The 21,034-nt window shown below is 33.0% G+C and overlaps 1 protein-coding gene across 5 annotated transcripts in view; it reads right to left on the reverse strand.

Annotated features, from left to right (window-relative positions):
• The window catches only part of LOC121738705 (gamma-aminobutyric acid receptor subunit beta), a 57,029-nt gene extending 39,608 nt beyond the window's left edge, over positions 1 to 17,421 (reverse strand). For 4 of the 5 annotated variants that reach the window (XM_042130926.1, XM_042130928.1, XM_042130925.1 and 1 more), the window contains exon 1: positions 17,278 to 17,421. In XM_042130926.1, coding sequence (XP_041986860.1) covers positions 17,278 to 17,354 — 77 coding nt within the window. In that variant the 5' untranslated portion in view covers positions 17,355 to 17,421. The remainder of the gene's footprint in view (positions 1 to 17,277) is intronic. The other variant, XM_042130929.1, reaches the window with a different exon arrangement.
• Between the last annotated feature and the right edge of the window lie 3,613 nt (positions 17,422 to 21,034).

Below are 21,034 nucleotides of genomic sequence, written 5' to 3' on the forward strand. Positions count from 1 at the left end.
ATTACAAATTGACTCTCCATTTTATTTAGAAAACGTTTGTATGGGAAATAGAAAAATGCTGTTTTGAGGATTTTCCCGGCAATTATTCGAATTTTTCTCACCTTTTAAACCTTCCCTAGACCTCCACGAATAATTCAAGACCAAGATAAGATAAATCCGTTCAGCCGTTCTCGAGTTTTAGCGAGACTAACGAACAGCAATTGATTTTTATATATATAGACTAGATGTCCCGCGCGGCTTCGCCCGCGTAAATTAGAAATTTTACAGAATCCGTAGGTACATTTTCCCATAAAAAATATTTCCCCCGTTTTTCCCACATTTTCCTGAGTTTCTTCTGTCGTATTAGTCTTAGAGTAATAATATAATATAACCTTCTCGATAAATGATGAGTCTTACTCGATAAATGATCTATCTAACACTGAGATAAGTTTTTAAATCGGACCTGTAGTTTCTGAGATTGACGCGTTCAAGCAAACATACTCTTCAGGTTTATAATATTAGGTAGATATAGATTTTTTTTAATTATCGCTTGACAAACTCGAGTCTCGATCTAAAAGACTATGATATGGTAGTGATGATGATGATGATGATGATGAAGAATGTAATTTGCATAGTAGCATATGCTTTCTGTTCTTAAAACAACGCCGAAACTCCCAAACTTGTATCTATAAAGAATCAGGAATTCTCTCAGCACCTTCCGAACCACAGTATACCAGGTATATCTCGGTGCAAAATCTTACTTGTTGGTAGCATATGCTTAGAATACTTCTCACGAAACCGAAGTCACCATATGTTTCCCTATAAGTTTTGAGGAGTTCCCTCGATTACTTATGGATCCTTCATCAGATCATCACTTTTCTGAATATAATACCAAATTGGGATGATACCCTATATACCAAAAGAAAAATTTTGAAAATCGGTTAACAAACGGCGGAGTAATCGTTGAATATAAGAAAACGAACATAACACCTCCCCCATTTTGAAAGTCGGTTAAAATTGTAGCCTATGTGTTATTTATTTAATATTTTAATCAGCACATGAATTGAATAACAAAATTTTTTTCAAATTAATCGTAGCACCATCTGTCAGGACAAACTAAAATTGAAATAGAATAATATTGAATGCGATGATAGCGCCGTCCGCCGGATCTAATGTAAAACATTCCAAAATCAACAACTCCTTATAAATAAGAAATCAATTGAAAAAACATTTTCCAGTAGACCAAACTGTAAATCTAAACCATTCTCGAATCTCCACGAACACACACAAAAAATTTCATCAAAATTGGCCAAGATAAGATAAATCCGTTCAGCCGTTCTCGAGTTTTAGCGAGACTAACGAACAGCAATTGATTTTTATATATATAGATTTATCTTTCGATTTCTATATAGTCTTATTAAAAAATAATCGGACAGAGTAACAACTTAAGTTAGCTAAAATAAAAAAATAATCGGACAGAGTAACAACTGAAGTTAGCTAAAATTGTGTTTATTTATGTACTATGTATTTTGAGACTATGCAATTTTGTCGCGTTCGCGATTCACTTTCACTTTTGTTGAGTTTCAGAACGCGATATTAGGTCCTCCAACGCGCACGCGAATTTGAACTTTATGCAGCGGTAATAAATTACAAATTGACTCTCCATTTTATTTAGAAAACGTTTGTATGGGAAATAGAAAAATGCTGTTTTGAGGATTTTCCCGGCAATTATTCGAATTTTTCTCACCTTTTAAACCTTCCCTAGACCTCCACGAATAATTCAAGACCAAGATAAGATAAATCCGTTCAGCCGTTCTCGAGTTTTAGCGAGACTAACGAACAGCAATTGATTTTTATATATATAGATATAGATAATTAATATGTGTTTTTCTGCATAATTTATTTTAGAGTTAAAATCCAAATAAAATTTACTTTTAAGCAAATATTTGGCATAGTTAGATTTTTTCAAGTCATTATTTTCCAATTCTAAGATGATATGATGAAGGGTGTTTTGCACCCGTTGTAGTCATAGTATTACACACATTCATTGTATGTAGCCTTTAAGGGTTAGTATGAAAGCATGGAAATTCAAGTTTTTTTTTTACAGAATTGCCTTAAATGTTCTTCAAAATAGTATAGCCAATCATTGTTGTAGATGTAGATGTGATAGAATTCAAATCGTATTGATTCATTTTTGGTCGTAATAACATTATTACGACCAAAAATGAATCAATACGATGTGAATGGTCGATCACATGATCGACCATCGTGTTTAACACCGTAATTAAATCAAACGACATTGATAATAATTTAATTCAAGTTGAAAATTTCATTCATGTGATGTATAGATGTTTTAAACAAATATTAAACTATAACCTAATTAATCATATTATGTATTTTGGTTAGTAATTACTGGTTCGCAAAACTTACTTCGTGTAGCTAAAATCGATTACTCCCTCAGGATCAAAGCATAATCCAGTACGGTTCTGCTCCCCGGGTTAGTTCCCGAACCGGTGGTGGGCCTCATGTAGACGTTCTAGAAGTGTTAATTTGTTAACCTATTTAGAAATGAATAATATTTTGATTTTGATAATAAATTAATACTTAATAAAAATTTGGCTAGTAATTTGAAAATTTTATTTTTTGCATAAATGGAGAGAGTTTAGGAACGGCCTACTGTAAAAAAAAGAAGTTAATTATATTATAATATATCGACGGTCCCTACGTATAAAAGGTCATGACCAAAATAGTAAAAAAAAATTATTGCATCATGTACAAGTCCATATAATGAGACACATATTCCTACTTTTTTTTTATCACAATTAATTCCAAAGATAAAAAGACGTAAATGACGACAAGTTGAAACTTGTATTAGATTTTACTGTGGTAGATGCGGACATCTGTACTAATCGTCTTGTACTGCCTTGGAAATTACGCGCCATTCCGCGTCATGTCGTAGATGTCCGTTTCTACCTCAAAGGTAGAGAATTATTTATAGACTTGTTTTCATTTACGTTCAATTATTATGGGATTTTTGTTCGTTTTTAGTGGAACTAGTGCCACACATTCAATCAAATTTAAACCAATATGAATATTTAAGTATTATAAATAATCAGCGACGTGAAAAAATAGCTGGAACGGAGGCTGAGGCTTCTTTTCATGATGAACAACCATCAGGGACTTACCGGTATGGATGGAGATTAAAAAATCGCGTTTGTTGTTTGAGGCCCCACAATAATCATTAATTTTATTTTGATTTTAATATACTTCTTATAGCGCCAACAAAAAAGAAACGTAATTTGTGAAAATTTCTACTATAACGGTTCTTGAGATGAACCTTGGTGATAGACGGACGGACCACATATAGAAAGCGAAGTTTGATAGGTTACTTTATTTAAAAAAATAAAATAAAACATTTTTATGTTTGCGGCTTTGCAAGAACATTGAGTATGAGTTTCGACTGTTTATTTGTTTTGCGAACAAAACGCGTTAAATTATTTATGTATTTAATGAAATGTTATTTATTTTATATAAAACAGGTAATGAATAATGTAACATTAATTAAAAACTATAAAAACACTCCTTGTTCATTCGATAGACGGACTAACGACGGTAAAATAAGCCCTTTCAAATAGTCTTCCCCGTTTTTCCCATTTTCCTCTGTTTCCCTGCTAGTATTTATCTTAGCGTGATAATTTATAACCTATAACCTTTGTCGATAAATGAGCTATCTAATGTTTTGTTCAAACCAACGCGACTAGGCGACTGCGAAGCGGGAGCGTCAAGTTGTCAAATGTGTGTTTTGAATCAAAACACACATTTGACAACTTGACGCAATTTGACGCTCCCGCTTCGCAGTTGCCTGGTTTGAACAAAGCGTAACACTGAAGAATTTTCTAAATCGGACCAGTAGTTCCTGCAATTAGGGCGTTCAAACAAACAAAATCTGCAGCTCAATAATATTAGAATAGATAAGGTGTTCTGTATTCAATTTGGCAGTCGCAAATTCGACTGAAACACTATTTTCTTCCTGTGAGGAACGTGTAAGATGATTATATCAATGCAGCTGTCTATTCAACGGTAATGTTCAAAATTACGACCTTCATAAATTCTCAAGAGTCAGTAAAAGCTGAATATAATTATTATCGACTCAGTATTATATTTTACCGTCCAGACTTGTCCACTGTAGAAGTTATAACGAAGCAACAAAGAATTTATTCATGTAAGATGCAATAAAAATCTGAGGTCGTCAATGGCCACCTAGGGAAGGGAAATTGGAAAAGAAATTGACCTTGCTCAAGACGTTTCCAAGAAGAAGAAAAAGGCAACTTTAATATTATGATGTTTTAACCCTTTAGTGAAAACAAAATTAGTTAATAAATATGAAAATAAGAATCATTTTATAAAGTGCTGAATGAATTGAGGACCCTAATATAATATTTTTATTCTTTCAACGTAAATACGGATATTTACGACTTATAGGTTTTTACGCTGACAATTATTCAAGACAACCCAGTCTTGAATTGTCATTACAAACGGCCTACATTAAGTTTTACAAATCAACCAAAAACATTGTGCTTATGTTTTATAATAATCTACAATAACAGTTTGAATCTTAAAAACGCATTCCTGAAAACCACTATTTTGACATGTCGCTTTATACGTAGGGACCGTCGATATAATATACTTATTACTTATATATTAGCCAGATGAAGGTCTGTTGAAATTGTAAGGGAAAAATAAGCAATTATACTTATGTTATAAAATATTATAAGTGTTGGTCATCCTCTTCATATACTTAAGTCTTCAGTTATTATAAGTTAACTAGACATTACGCGCGGCTTCACCCGCGTAAATTAGATATTTTACAGACAAATTAGTCCACAAAAAATAGCCTATGATCCTTCTCGTGGTCTACTTCTTATCGGTGCCAAATAATATAAAAATTTATGAGAATATAAGCTCTTTCAAATAATTTCCCCCGTTTTTTCCACATTTTCCTCTGCTTCTTCGCTCTTATTAGTCTTAGCGTGATAAAATATTATAGGCTATATTTTTCCTTCCTCGATAAATGGAATATCTAACACTGAAATATCTTTTCAAATCAGACTAGTAGTTCCTAAGATTAGCGTGTTCAAACAAACAAACAAACTCTTCCGCTTTATAATATTAAGTATAGCTTTTATCATCATCATTGGCCTTTACGTCTGTGTCAGACGATTCACGGCATATTGGTCTGTGTAACAGCTCTTTTCATGGCTGTGCAAGCCGATACGTGAACGACATAGACGACCACAGTAATGTCAGGAGAAATTAGAGTTTCATGGTACAGAACTTTGATTTTTGTATTTTTTATCTTTGAGAGCTTGGAACCAGGCATCATCGCAAAGCTTACTACCCTCCATTATCCATTTGCGCCAATCTGCTCTGTTTTCCGTACGTACGTACGTAGTAAACGGTAGTGAATAAAGTGAGACAAAAATCATTTCAACTCAACCCAGTTCTATACAAAGTTTTATTTATAAGGCCGTCGCATTCAACCTTATCTTGCTGTCACGTATCTCAATGCTGACTTTAATCATATGTACACCATACAGCTTACCGTGTACCAACATCAACCCTATTTTTAAAGCATTAAGGTTCAAATCGTTGCATCATAGCAAAAAGGGTGCAAACTTAATATAATGGGGTATTAAAGTCCACCTTATATTAGGTCAGAAAATTCCGCTGAAAGAGAGTGTTTCCGTGTGACAGTAGTAAATTTATAAAAAACTAGCTGTCCCGGCAAACGTTGTTTTGCCATATAAATAATTTTTGGTATAAAAAATAAATGTTGGCCGATTCTCAGACCTACTCAATATGCTCACAAAATTTCATGAGAATCGGTCAAGCCGATTCGGAGGAGTATGGCAACGAAAACTGTGACACGAGAATTTTATTATATACTAGCTGTTGCCCACGACTTCGTTCGCGTCAGCAAAATGTGATGACGAAGATAATAAAAAAGAGAGAATTTTTCCGAATAAAATATATAAAAAAATAAAATATATCATCCTCCTTTATTGAAAGTCAGTTAAAAAGTAGCCTAAGTTACTCCTTATTACATCAGCTATCTGCCAAAAAAAGTCCCGTCAAAATCGCCCCAGCCGTTTCGGCGTTTACAAAAATTGTAAAAAATGCTATTTTGGTATATTATGTATCGTAAGTACATTCATATGCATGTAGTAAGAAACGGTTCTTTAAATATTACAAACCGACACTTCAATTTTATTTATATGTATAGATTAGATATGCTTATCCATACTAATATTACAAAATATGTGAAAGTGTATCTGTCCGTCTGTGACCTCTTCACGCCTAAGCCGCTCAACCAATGTTGCTGAAATTTGGTATGGGGATATTTTGAGTCCCAGGATAGGAAAAATGTAAGGTTCCCGCACAATAGAGAAATTTTGGCGCAACAGAGTTGCGCGCGTCATCTAGTTTCTCATAATTCGTAGCACGGGAATATCTTATACATCCTGACTTCTAATAAATTACCTCTATAATATTATTACTGTTTGAAGCAAAATTAATGAAATGCAAGCTCTTAAAATAATTATCATATAATATTTATTGTGACGCCCTCAACTACGTTGCGCCAAAAATCGTTTATCACACGTGAACCGTACATTTTCCCGGGATAAAATGTATCCTATGTCCCTTCTCGGGGCTCAAAGTATATCCATACCAAATTTCAGCAAATTTGGTTCAGCGGCTTGGGCGTGAAGTGGTAACAGACAGACAGACACACTTTCGTATTTATAATATTAGTATGGATGTTAACCGCCGTTTATGTAAACAGAGTAAAAAAGTTTTTCTACGTTTTCTTAATTTTGCCAATGGGAAAAGAAAACACCAACTTACACAGGAAGTTAAATATTATACTTTATCTTTTACATTTTACCAGTATAATTATTATCAAAAAGTCGGAATTTGTAAGGAAAAGTATTTCAAGATATGGAGGAAAATGTCGTGGAAAAAAGTAACGGGGAAAGTAAGCACTTTTAATTATTAATTTTTACACATAATTATAGAAGTGGGTCTGAGTATAGTAATAATTAAATTAAGTACTAAATCATGCCTAAAAGCACTAGGTTCTAAAATGAATATGACCTGAGTCATTTGTATTTTCCTGGATTATAATTATTTTGAGCACGCGATCACGCTAAAAGTTCTATTATGTTTTGAGAATAATTATTTTTATCAATTATTATTCAACAGACTAGTCTAGAAATAGGATTGAATTTTTTTAATCAAGGCAATTTAAAGATTGCTGCAAGGCAATTTAAATGCTTTTAACGTTATTAACGTTATTCGGGTTAACTACAACTGGCTACTGACAACTTTATCTAATATATAAAAATAAGTCCGGTTTTCCTTCCTGACGCTATATTTCCAGAACGCCCGAACCGATTTCCACAGTTTATCATTCGTTAAATTGTTTATGTATTTAATGAAATGTTATTTATTTTATATAAAACAGGTAATGAATAATGTAACATTAATTCAAAACTATAAAAACACTCCTTGTTCATTCGATAGACGGTAAAATAAGCCCTTTCAAATAGTCTTCCCCTTTTTTCCCATTTTCCTCTGTTTCCCTGCTAGTATTTATCTTAGCGTGATAATTTATAACCTATAACATTTCTCTGAAAAAACTTCAAGAGAAAGGCAGGAAAACAGGGAAAACCATTTTACGGCAAAACAACATTTGCCGGGACTATACAATTTATTTGTGTTGATGGACTAAAAAGCCATGGCATCTGCAATATCATGTGAAATGCAGATGCATAGCACTACCATGTGGCTATAGTGAATCACGTTAAGAGGGCGACTAACCTCACGTACACAGTACACACCCTAAAGTATTATCACTTAGTTTTGCTACACCCTGTACATTATAATAGGTACTTAATTTTTTTCAACAACTGAACTCTCTACAAGGAACACGTACATACCCTAAAGTATTATCACTTTGTTTTGTTACACCCTGTATATTATAGTAGGTACTTAATTTTTTATATAAAGTATATACTACTTAAAAGCACATAATAAGATTCTGCTGATTTGAATACACAATGTTATTTGAAACGTAAGCATATAATATTATGTAGGTACTATCAGTCTATAAGCATTAAGCATAATATTATTAAAAACGTGTTTCGGATTAAGTCATGGTAATACCTCCTTTCATCTTATTTATAGTCCCTCAAAGGTATCTTTGAGAAGGTTTAATAGGAAAGTAAAGGTAACGGCAAAAAAAAATCAAATCACATAATATTATATTTTATTGAACTCACGTTTTGTCCGAAGAAAAAAAATTATTTTATTGATTGTGGATATAATAATAATAATAATAATAATAATAATATATATGGACGCTTCACACCACGTCAGTCTGGCCCCGTGCTAAGTACCTAAAGGACTTTTGTTACAGGTACCAGACAACGGAAATATATTTAATACTTTATACTATACATATATTTAAGATTTTTATTATATCATACATATATTTAATACACATCCAGACCCGGGAACATTGAAAACTTTTTGTTCCGTCGGCGGGATTCGAACCCGCGACCCCCGGCTTGAGCTACCGACGCGCTCACCACTGAGCCACAGAGGTCGTCAAATATATATATATATTTTTTATCATATTTTATGTTTATCTTTTAAATTAAATTGAAAGTATGTTTTGTGAATGAATTATTATAGGTAATAACTTTACTGTCTATTTATCTTTTAACAGCTTACTTACAAGGTAACGTATAATATATAATAAAGATGTTTAAATTTTATTGAATATTTTTTTAACAAAGCGTTATAGAATACATACAATTCTATATAATTATTATATTTCTATATATGTACGGTAAGCTCCTTTCCAATTCTCACAACCTCTAATTTCTTAAAATAAATATTTTAATTCACATAAGAAATGAAGAATATTGGACTTTCCAATAGCGAATAACAACTGGGAAATTGGCTAGAAAATTCGCCCACAATCGTAAAGTACGCGTTTCTATTCGAAAGCATTCAGCTCCAGCCAAAAATCCGGGCGCTGTCGATCGACGTTTCGAAACCTTTTTATTTTAGGGTTCAATGAACACTTGAAATGGATTTTGATACTTTTCACCCGATGCTTACATAATACAATATAATCAATTATTGGCAAAAAAAAAAGGTATTGATTGATTCTGTTTATAGCATTTCATATTTTACTTTATTTATGATGATGATAGAATGAACTAGGTATGTAATATGCAATAACAGAGTAGTCCATCAAAAATACATACATATAGGTACAGAATATTACAACATAATATCACACGCACGGATCATCTTACTTGTCAGACAATCAGGTGATCAGCCTGCATTGTCCTAACCAAATTTGGAAATAACATATTTCCAACGCGGGAATTGAACACACGACCTCCGAGTCAAGAGCCGCGCTCTTAACCACTGGACCACGGAGGTGTTACGTTACGATACGCTACGTAACGTTACGTATCGTAATATAAAATTACTATTATCTACATTTAACAAAGTTTGTCGTCAAAGTTCATTAGAAGAGAGATGCGTATATCAACCACATATTATTTGCCCATAATAACCACATAGATAACCGCTACTTAAAATAACTTAAATAATGTTAATTTATAATATTTTTGTGCTTTCGAATCACTTTAATTAGATAACAACCAAAGTGGGAGTCTATAATTTATGAAGGAGAATTTTGTGTGGATAATTTATCCTTTGTTTGGTGATGACAAAAGATCTCAGCTTACAATGGTCACCGACCACTTAGGCAAATGAGTTGCTGCATAATTATTATACGTCATTTAGACGTTTGCATTATCATAGAAACATTTTTTGAAGAGCTGACACCAATTTTTTGCTGTTTTTGTTTTACCTAAAAATATAGGAAACATTTGACATAATATTATAATACATCCTACGAATAATAAAAACTAAGGAATCGTAACTCCCATACTATTACCGTTTTAAATTTGGTTCCTTTTGATCTGTCATGTAACGTCAGCCTAGTACCGCTCAAGGTCACCTAAATATTGCAAATGTATTGAAATGTGTACCTAAGGTATACTTTTTTGACAAGTATTGTGGAGCATGTTTTTGGACGGAGTTACTTTTCCTTAGTTTTTATTATTCGTAGAATACATCATAATATAAGTATTAGAAACATAATAAATGTCGTAGGCTTAAATTTTCATAAAAAATATTATATTGTCGTTTATAAAGGAACGAACTAGACCGCACGAGGAACGAATCTGCATTCATATTGTTTCTTTATAATAGAATTATTACTGAATATCTCTATAAAAATTGCATAGAAAAAGTGCGAGTTTATTGCTTAATATTATGTGACTCATGACGTCATAACAGCAAAGTTCCATCAAACTTTGCAGTACTGAATCTAGTTTCCATTAAATTTTTCTCTTACAATTAGCAGTATTGTAGCGGCGTACTGAACACAAATTACATTTGCATGCTAATTTATTCTCCACCTGTCTCTTTCCCTCGGTGAGGGTACATCATGCCGTCTCTTTTTAACTCGGATCAATTCTGGTTCACTTGTGAAATGCCCTCGGGCACCGTTGATACAGATTTACATTTTCGATGCTCTGGGATTTTGTGTGTTAGTGTTTGATGGGCTTCATTAATTGATCCTTTGTCTGTTTCGCGCGTAGTATGACGTTAAAGTGAAAAGTGATGCTAATTACATTTCACAAAACTAACTAAAAAGTCTAGAAACTTTACTTTTTAGACAAATACCAATTATAATAACGTACGATTAATTATAATCATTAACTTGATGAACGTTACTAAAATTCTCTTCGCAATTAATCTTTCTTCAATATAATATTATATTTTTTTAAATCAGGTAACGAAAAATTGTTACATTTTTTTTATTGAAATAAGGGGGCAAACGAGCGAACGGGTCACCTGATGGAAAGCAACTTCCGTCGCCCATGGACACTCGCAGCATCAGAAGAGCTACAGGTGAGTTGCCGGCCTTCTAAGGGGTAATAGAGGAGGGTAGGGAAGGGAATTGGGGAGGGTACGGAAGGGAATAGGGGAGGGTACGGAAGGAAATAGGGGAGGGCAGGGAAAGGAAAAGGGTAGGGGATTGGACTTCCGGTAAACTCACTTACTCGGCGAAACACAGCGGAAGCGCTGTTTCACGCCGGTTTTCTGTGAGGACGTGGTATTTCTCCGGTCGAGCCGGCCCATTCGTGCCGAAGCATGGCTCTCCCACGTGAATAAAAGTTTATTAAAGGAAATATTCAGAATACATTTCGTCATGTTCGGTGATATTTTCAAAACAGCTAACGTAACACGATGGCGACAATGGAACGGGAATTTTGCTGTAAAATTTAACGCGGAATCTCGATTTGTAAACGATTTGAACGCCAAAAGGATTTTATTAAAAGGGTAAAAGACTTAATAGCTTGTAAAATCGTTTTCGTTAGGATTTTTTGCTCATTCTAACGTTTTATTGTATGCTCTAAATTTTTTCGAAAAAAGTATCTTTAGTTTTAAAATGTTCTGGATTCGGGGATCCATTAACCGCCAATTGATAGAGTTTGCTAATAATTTGTACCTTTATAGCACACAAAACAAAAAAAAGTCTTATGACATAGTGGACGTAGCTTAATCTCCAAAAATCCCGGAACATAGATGATGTTCAATGTGATAAGGATTCAAGAGTTCTGTACAGCTCATTCGGAACCAGGGTATAAATTGGTGCAAAATTTTTCTTTTTGGTAGCACCGTAGCATATACTTGAAATTCTGCAGAAAAGTCAAAACCACTATATTATTATTATGTTTCTAAATAAACAAATCGTAAAAAAAAAGAAAACCACGACGTGATAGACTACAATGAATAAAATTGTATTTAAATTATCCTTGGTGCGAAAAACCTATACTTATACAAAGATAGCAAAAAAAGGATATGGGCGAATAGCCCATAGACAGCGCTAACGGCCCCAAATTACAAAAAAAACAAGCGTTATTTTGATTCCTCGACATGGATTGCATGAATAGTGGTGTACCATCTAATGATTTACATTGCCTCCTCCTCCTCCTTTTTGGAATTATTATTTAAAATTTATTAGAATAAGATAACACCAGAAGAAACATGGGTTTTAATATCTAGATATCAACATTTTTTTTAATCACAAGATAACAATAATCACGAGATAAAAAAATATTGCCAGCTGAAATTGCCGTCCATTTTTTTTCGTTGCCTCACACTAAAATTATTATATTATATTTTGTCAATATAAAAATTAGTCCAGTCTGGTCATTCAGTCCAGTCAAGTAGCCTGTTAATAAGGCCTCAAATCTTTTCTCTCTGACTATAAATTTTAATAGTAAGTAAAATTATTATTTTATAATTTTTACTTAAACATAGCCTCATTTTGTTTGAAAAACTGTTATTTGAATGGCAATATAAAACTCAATATTAAATTAAATCGGAATGTTTATTTAAAAACATAAAAGAATACTTTGAAAGGCTTTTAAGTGGAATTATCTTGAAGCGTCTTTAGAAAAGTGAAGTGTTCTTTGATATTGAGTGGCTCTTTCATCAAAAGACATGAGAGTTCTTAAGTCCATTGTGATGAGTTTGTGTACAAAATATTTCTGTAATAGCTTTATTACGGTAACATTACTTGTAGAGCTTGTATTCCGCTTTTATGTTAGTGTTTATAAATTGTTTTCTGTAATCTAACGAGAACTACAATAAATCAACAAAGACGTGTTAAGACTCGAGAAAGCGGTCTAAGAAAACGTAACACTATTTAACCGCAGTCTGCGTAACCTCTCGTAGCTCTTCTAGTACGTAGTGGCTCTACGTCGTAGCGAATCTACGACGTAACTCCTCTACGACGTAGTGGCTCTACGTCGTAGTATCTCTACGCCGTAGCATCTCTACGAGGTAACCCCTCTATGACGTAGCTGCCGTACGACGTAGCGTCTCTACGTCGTAGCGTTCCTACAACGTAGCATAAACAAGGATTATTCTACGCATGTTTGAGAGTCTTCCCAATGCGTCATAACATTATGCAGTATTATCGAGCTTCGCAAGCACCTGATTCTAAGTGCCATTAAATTATGGATACGTGTTTGGCTACAGATTTAGGATAATTCACGCATAATCCGGGGTCTTGCCAAGATTTCCAGTTACGTCAGTAATGTCCGCCGTTTTTGGCAAAGAGCCAGGTATAAACTAGAGTCACTGACCTCAATATCCAAGTAAATTGTGAAAAAGACCGCAGTGGGTATCTGAATTTTTATATTTACCTAACTATGAAATAGAAAGGATTGTTTGCATTGAAAAGGTATTAAAATTATGAAATTTGAAGTGGTTTTCGAAAATAACCTAAAAAAACAACTGGTATTTGATAAGTATTTGCCATGAATGCACAAAAGTTCAGCGGGAACAAACAATAAATCAATTAACTATAAGAGCTTTTCTTGAAAATTGAATGATTCGTCCATTAACATGAACCAAAGAGTGGAGTGTGGGTGTATTTGACATGAGACTCTCAATGAAATCATTTTCTCTTCTGGCCTTTTGCAGGTCCTGTCAATTGCAATAATTATCCCCGAAAAAGTGTACATTTTTCTGTAACATATCGATGATTCTGCGTCGTCCTTTTTCACCTGGCATATGAAAGACGGGCGTGAGTGTGAAGAGAGAAGGATGATGTTTGATTTTTTGCTTTGTTCGCCCTCTTAGTGATGAAGTTATAGTAACAAAACCTTGGTGTATAAAAACATAATATTATTCGAAAACATGGGCGGATGAAGTGGGTAGCTAACAATTTGAAAACTTTCTAAATATTAATACGCGAGCGAAAAACTTTGAATCCCTTTTGACTAAAAATGCGGAAACGTAGGTGAATGAAATTTTCCACAGTTATAGTTTATATGGTCGATGCACTGAGCTAATATAATTTTGAAATTATGCTTTTATCATACATTTTTTAACAAATAAAACATTACACACACTAAAACACACACACTAGTGAATACAATTATTCGTGTGTATTATCATACACACGAATAATTGTACTCTTATTTATGGTTGAAGTCTGTTGTCAAATTCTTAAATATAATCTTAAATTTGACTTTATGAATCTGAGACTGTTGCAGGAATTAAGTCTTAAAAATAATAAAGTCAATATTTTGACAAAAGAATATCAATTAAAATAAAAAGCATTGAAATTTGAAACATAACATAATTTAATTTTTTAATTGAGGTCGAATTCCGACCATTTGGTGATCTTTGGTTACTATAAAAATTTTGATCAACTCGATTATACAGTTAAGCTATTAACTTCTCAATAAATCGAATAAGTTGTCTCAATAAATCGAATAAGTTGTGAGAACTTAATAATTAGTTCAAAATACCAAACTCACAATCTAAGACAACTAAAACTTCTGATAACTAATTAAGTGCTTATAATGAAAAGTACAACTTAACTTATAATGTTAATTGCGCGTTTTATTGTCATCAAATAAACAATGTTTATTACATTTTTCTTTCTTTATTTTTTGACCGACCTTAAGAAAGGATGAGGGTTTTCAATCCGACCGTTACATTACGTTTGTTTTATTTTCGTATCACGGTGCTCTTTGCCAGACACCTTCAAATCGGCTGGATCAATTTTGACCGAATCTAGCGTACTCATAATATTATGAATACGTATTATTATATTTATGGATCGAAGAGTTGTTGGTGCGGCCCAAAATTTATTCGGCTTTTTTTCATAACTCATTGAAAAATACAATTAAGTACAAATTTTCACATTTATTTTATGAACCAAAGCATTATTAAATAGCAGACATATATAACAAAAGTTATTTAGGGTTATAAAATGTATGTTGGATTCTCAGACCTATAAGAACGCAAAACTTCATAAAAATCGGTCCTTTCGGAGCAGTTTGGGATCAAATACCATGATACGAGATTTTCCTAGATATTTTTTTTCATTGCCCGGTTTACCTCCTAATTTTTATAAAATTTAGGTGCCAACGGGTCACCAAAGCAACTACCGTAGCCCATGGATAATCTTGATTTCGAAACTTTGAATTGGTTCTGGAAAACGTGTAAAATGATGTTTAACATAAGTATTTTATTGCTATCTCATATTATGAGACCTCACGAATGCAGTTTCCTTGACCTAAAATTGTGGATTTTGGCAGTGAAACAAGGTCTGACGGTATTGACTACAATACCACTATCATTAACTTGGATAGCGATACTGCAATTTCTACAGCTTAGGTAATACAAAATATTATTATGGTTTCACACACACACAATACATCCAGAAGTAAAAAAGTATATTATATGCGATAAATAATATTAATTTACCTGCTTATTAAAAAATAAACTTGTGTTAAATTATATAATATATAAATTGTAAAATGTGTCTAATAACACCGACATTCATATAAATTTAAGTCTCTCTTTTTGCTTTCTATTAAAATGAATAATAATAATATTATAGTAGTCGGTGAACAAATGAAATATTTAAAACTCTGTAAAGACAATATTAATTATCCTGAGGCGATTCAAAGCAATTTAAACAATGTAGAATTTCCTAGCTTACAATTGTGTTTTATTTTTTTGTTTCTTTTTGTTAAATAAACACTGTTGCCGATACTCAGACGTTGAATATTTATTTACATTGGATGCATAGCAAGTTTAATATTTATAAAACAAGCCTTTATTTACAACAGATCAAATTGCAAAAAAAAGCATTTGGCGAACTTAAATATTGTATTTTATAATTTTATTTGGCTATATTTGGCTAATTTTATTCTTGAAATATTCGTTAAAGTCAGGGAAGGTTTATATTTGGAGCATAAAGTTAATATACCTATATTAACTTTATGATTAGGAGGGAAATGTTAAGAATTTACGGGTCATCTAGTGTTCTATAACAACAAGCTTTCATTATTTTAATTCGGTCTTCTATCCTACTGAATATCTATTTTATAGTGGAACTGATACAAGACATAATAGCCCGTATAGGCTTTGATAGTTGTAAACTGATCTAATAGGCTGGTGACGAATTGATGCCTATAAACGCCCAGTTCAGTGACAGCCTTTGGCGATCAAATTGATCAAAGCTAGTTCGTCGGTATTGACTCGCAGTAGAGGAATTTTAGACGTTTTGATTAGGGCTTTAGAATAGTAAAGTTGATATAGTATACAGGTGCAGTATACATATGCATTGATGGTACATCCGTCCCAACGTCCTTGATATTAACTGAATTGAACTTTTGTTGCAATTCCGGTGCAAACCAAAGTTTACAAGAGAGTAACTTTGCAAATAAATGTGATATTTTGGATTACATTTGATTTAGGAAATAACTTTTTTTAATTTCACTTGTGACAATTTTAATTCAGATAATACAAAGTTTTATTTGCTTTGCTTTTCTTTTTAAAAATGAAATTATATTTTACAGATAAATCTTTATGGAATTCGGCACCTTAAATGTTTCATTTGTTTTTAATAATATGTTTGTTTCAAACAATAACATTGAAAGGAATTCTAAGTGATTAAGATTACTACAGTCTACATCTAAATAATATTATAAATATAGGAAATATAAAATTATAATAATGACTGTTCAAAAGAAAATGACGCTAAAATACTACTTAAAAATTATATAAATTATAATAGTTTTTTCATAATATTTGTGATAAATACTTTTAATTATTCTTCTCAATTAATAAAGTCTTGATATTGAGAAGAGTTTGTTTCCAAAACCAACATAAACACCTTAAATGTTGTTGCAAAAATTGTAAATAATTTTGCTTTCTTTTTTTGATTTTTTTTAATTTTCTATAGTTATAGAATGAAAATGGATGCCCCAAGGTTTTTTTTGATTGGTGCTTGGTTTTGGAGTGTTACCGGAACGTAAACATCAGCATGAGCTTTGTTTACGTTGCCGCCCACCAATGTTACCGCTTTATTTTTTACTCATTTTATTTACTATACTGCTTCAACCGGTTGTAAGCGTTTTTTAGCTTACGCCCGGTATTTTCTGTTTGTTTCGGATTCTTCTGAAATTTTCGGCAGTTAGGGGGGTGGGGTGGGGGGGTGGAAATGTTTTGGCGCGTTTTTGCTACTTTAACGATCGCTCGGTGTGTTCAAACGGAAAAAAATTAACAAAAAAATTTTTTTTTTTCAAAAATTTTTTTTTCGTTACTCACGCGACAAAATTAGCTTGCGGCAGAAAAGTCGCAGCGATCGCTAAAAGAAGCGGCGCGCTGCGAGGGCGGCGAGTCATGGTGCGTGCGGTCTCATGGAGTTGGTACTGTAGAATATACGCGACCGCCGAAGTTTGCCGGCGGAGTGACGAGTTTTCACGACTCCTACAACCCTACTATCGATTCAACAACTGGGACCCTGGCTGTGCCTTTCTAAGCACCTCCTCCGGCCTTATGAGTGGCGGGACAATTCGGTGGAAGCGTGATGCGCGGACCAAAAAACTGCCACCTGAAGCTCGGCCTCTCTGGCGCGCGGCTGCTCGCGGGCTGTGCCTCGATTCTGCAATTATTATGATTCAATACCTGCGATATAACTTCGATGCAGTCTCGATATATAACAAACTTATTATAAAAAAATAAAATAAAACATATTACTTATATAAAACCCTAATTTTGCAATTTTAATTCAAACAGCTGTGATATAGTTTCGATATAGTTTTAGTAACAAAATATAAAATATAAAAATATAAAAAAATATATATTTTTCTGTTTGATGGAATCTGGACTATATTGAGGCTAAAATTATCAATTTTGAATCGAAAAAATATTATATCACTTAGGTGACAAAAATACTACTTAATATTATGTCTTACAAAAAAGTCTTTACTACCAGTTATAGCTTCTGAAAGAGACATCCTTATTCAACTCAATAAAAAAAGAACAGACCAAAGCAAGAGCAAATAATATTAATTACTAGATAGTGTTAAAATCCAAGCAAGTGTAATTAAATTAGAAAGGATCTGACAAGCTCAAACTCAACCGAAGTCATGCAAAAAGCGCATCCAAACTAAGTTGTTTACAAATGCTCAACACTCAAATTTACATCTAACATTTAAACATTTAAACACATCCGAGCTCTAGAAAGTTTAGTTCAGTTAGTGCAAAGTAATTAGAGTTAAATTAAATTATATTTGGAATTTTGACACCGAATACTCGGACATACAACTTTCAATTTCGCCACTTAAAGTGTTAAACTTTGTATGTAAACAAAATATTGCAACATTTTAGTTGAAAAACAATTTTAATTTTAAGTTGTTTTGGTCGGGTCATAATATGAAGCCTAGCCATTTGATTTGAAAACCGGGACACTGACCAAATATTGTAAAAAATTAGTAAAAATTTTTTGTACCTCCATTTATGCAAGTAAGCAGTATCCTAAGAAAATTTAGTTCGTGGTACAAGAATCGAGCCTCTTAAGGGGGCGACTAACCCTCAAGTGTCGATTTTATAATTCATTTTTATACTTGAAAATAAGCCCCGAGTTGTTTCATTTTCTAAAATTAGATACTACATTATATTTCCGAGAATTCGATCTGAGCAAAAACACGATATCTTAAAATTTTCTCGATAGAAAAAAATCACAAAGATGCATCTAATTTTCACGAATTTTTCATTTATTTCTGTAACCGTGCATTGAACTAAGTTAATATTTTAACACATTGTATAAAATTCTAACATTGAGAGATCAACCTAGCGGATTTTTAAAATGTTGTATATTTATCGAGTTATTGAGAAAAAACTAATTTGGCGATGAATCCGCGTCGTTATTTTTCACCTGGCATATGAAAAACGGCCGTGAGTGTAAAGAGAGAAGGACGAGGTTTGATTTTTAGGGTTAGTCGCCCTCTTAGGATCGATTAACTGTGACTAGAGATCGCCCAATGGTCGAAATTCGACATGAAATTAAAAAAAAATTATACGTTTCAAATTTTAACGCTTTTCTACATAGTGCGTGTAATTTTTTATTTGTTAAAAAATGTATGATAAAAATATAACTTCAAAATAATATTAGCTCGATGCACTCCTTCATATTCACCATATTGTGCAAAATTTCAATCACCTACGTCTCCACATTTTTCGTCAAAAGGGATCCTAAGTTTTTCGCGTATTAATACAGGATTATTTTTTCACCAGTACAATAAATTTTACCACGTCATTGGTGTCGAAAATAGAGTAAGTATATTAATTCACATTTTTTTATTTCAATTAATAATTGATCCTTTATCCAATCTAAAACCGCTTGGGCGCACTAATTACAAGCCGACAACGGGTGTGGTATGAGGTAGGGGGCGGCGGGGTGAGGTAAGCGATCGGCCGGGCGCGAGCGCACCAGTTGCCTCAAATGCGTAATGCAACTCACATTTTTAGGTAGTTTAGCGGATAAGTCCGGGGCTTGATATTTTTATTTTTTTGTTCCAAAGGGGTAGTAACAAAAATCGCTAGTATTTTTTTTTTATGAAATAAGGTGGCAAACGAGCAAACGGGTCACCTGATGGAAAGCAACTTCCGTCGCCCATGGACACTCACTGCAAGTGCGTTGCCGGTTTTTTAAATGTCACGAGAGGAAAACGAATTTCACGCAACGGTAACAAAAATATCGCAATTTAAAAACGAAAATGCGGTCATTTGACCGCTCCGGTCTTTCTAGGAAGTTCAGAATTCCGGTCTTTCTAGTGTTAAGAGGGAATAGGGTAATAGGGGAGGGTAGGGAAGGGAAGGGAATAGGGTAGGGTAGGGAAGGGGATTGGGCCTCCGGTAAACTCACTCACTCGGCGAAACACAGCACAAGCGCTGTTTCATGCCTTTTTTAATCTTTTGCGATTATTGTGATGGTTAAAACGTATTTTGTTTGCGGCTATAATTTTTTTATAGTGTAGACGTGGAGATGAATATATTATCTTTCATTTGAATCCAAAATATCCTCGCAGAGTGACTCCTAATTATTTAAAATGGTACCTGAAAATCGCTGATATTTGTGAAAAAATGTGTTAGCGTCCTTAAACATTCAATATTTTTTGGTCTATGGTCCACATGAACACAAATCTAAATTTTATAACTTGGTTTCCAGACTCTAGACATAACAATTTACACTCAGAAAATGTGTGTTGCACCAACTTACTTCAATTATAACAAAAAACTTTAAGAAAGGGTTTCACTCTACGAATAATAAAAACTAAGAAAAAGTAACTCCGTCAAAAAACATGTTCTACAATACTTGTCAAAAATGTGTACCTAAGGTACACAATAGTTAAAATAACACCATATATTATAACGAAAACTGTAACAGCTCAATTTTGGTCGGTTAAAACTAATGTTAAATTTTACATAATATTATAAAGGCTCACAGTTTTATCAAAACTATTTTTTTCTGCCATTTTTACGGATAATTCATTTTTTATACTCTCAATCCTAATGGGTTTGAGAATAAAAAATCAGCTAAGGTCGAGTTGGACTCGCGCACGAAGGGTTCCGTGCCATTATGGAACAAAATTGTTTTTTTTTTGTGTAATAAAAAAAACACGTTTTTTATTAAAATTTTATTATGAACTAGCTGTCCCGGCAAACATTGTTTTGCCATATTAAGTATTTCAGATTTCACCCATATTATTTTATTGAAGTGACTAAATAAGTACGGCAGCTTGGCAACGTCCATCGCTATCCCAATAATATATCAATATTGATTTATGATATTATATTGATATAATATTATATCAATTTCTATGTCAAATGTCATATTACATTAAAAAAGTTTATCTATATATCAATACGTGAGCCAAAAACTTTGTATCCCTTTTGACGAAAAATGAGGAAACGTAGGCGAATGAAACTTTGCACAGTTATAGTTTATATGATGAAGGACTAAGGAGTGTCGAGCTAATATTATTTTATATTAGTAATCGAGCTAATATTATTTTGAAAT

This window comes from Aricia agestis, chromosome Z (assembly GCF_905147365.1).
Source record: "Aricia agestis chromosome Z, ilAriAges1.1, whole genome shotgun sequence".
Taxonomy (NCBI): Eukaryota; Metazoa; Arthropoda; class Insecta; order Lepidoptera; family Lycaenidae; genus Aricia; species Aricia agestis.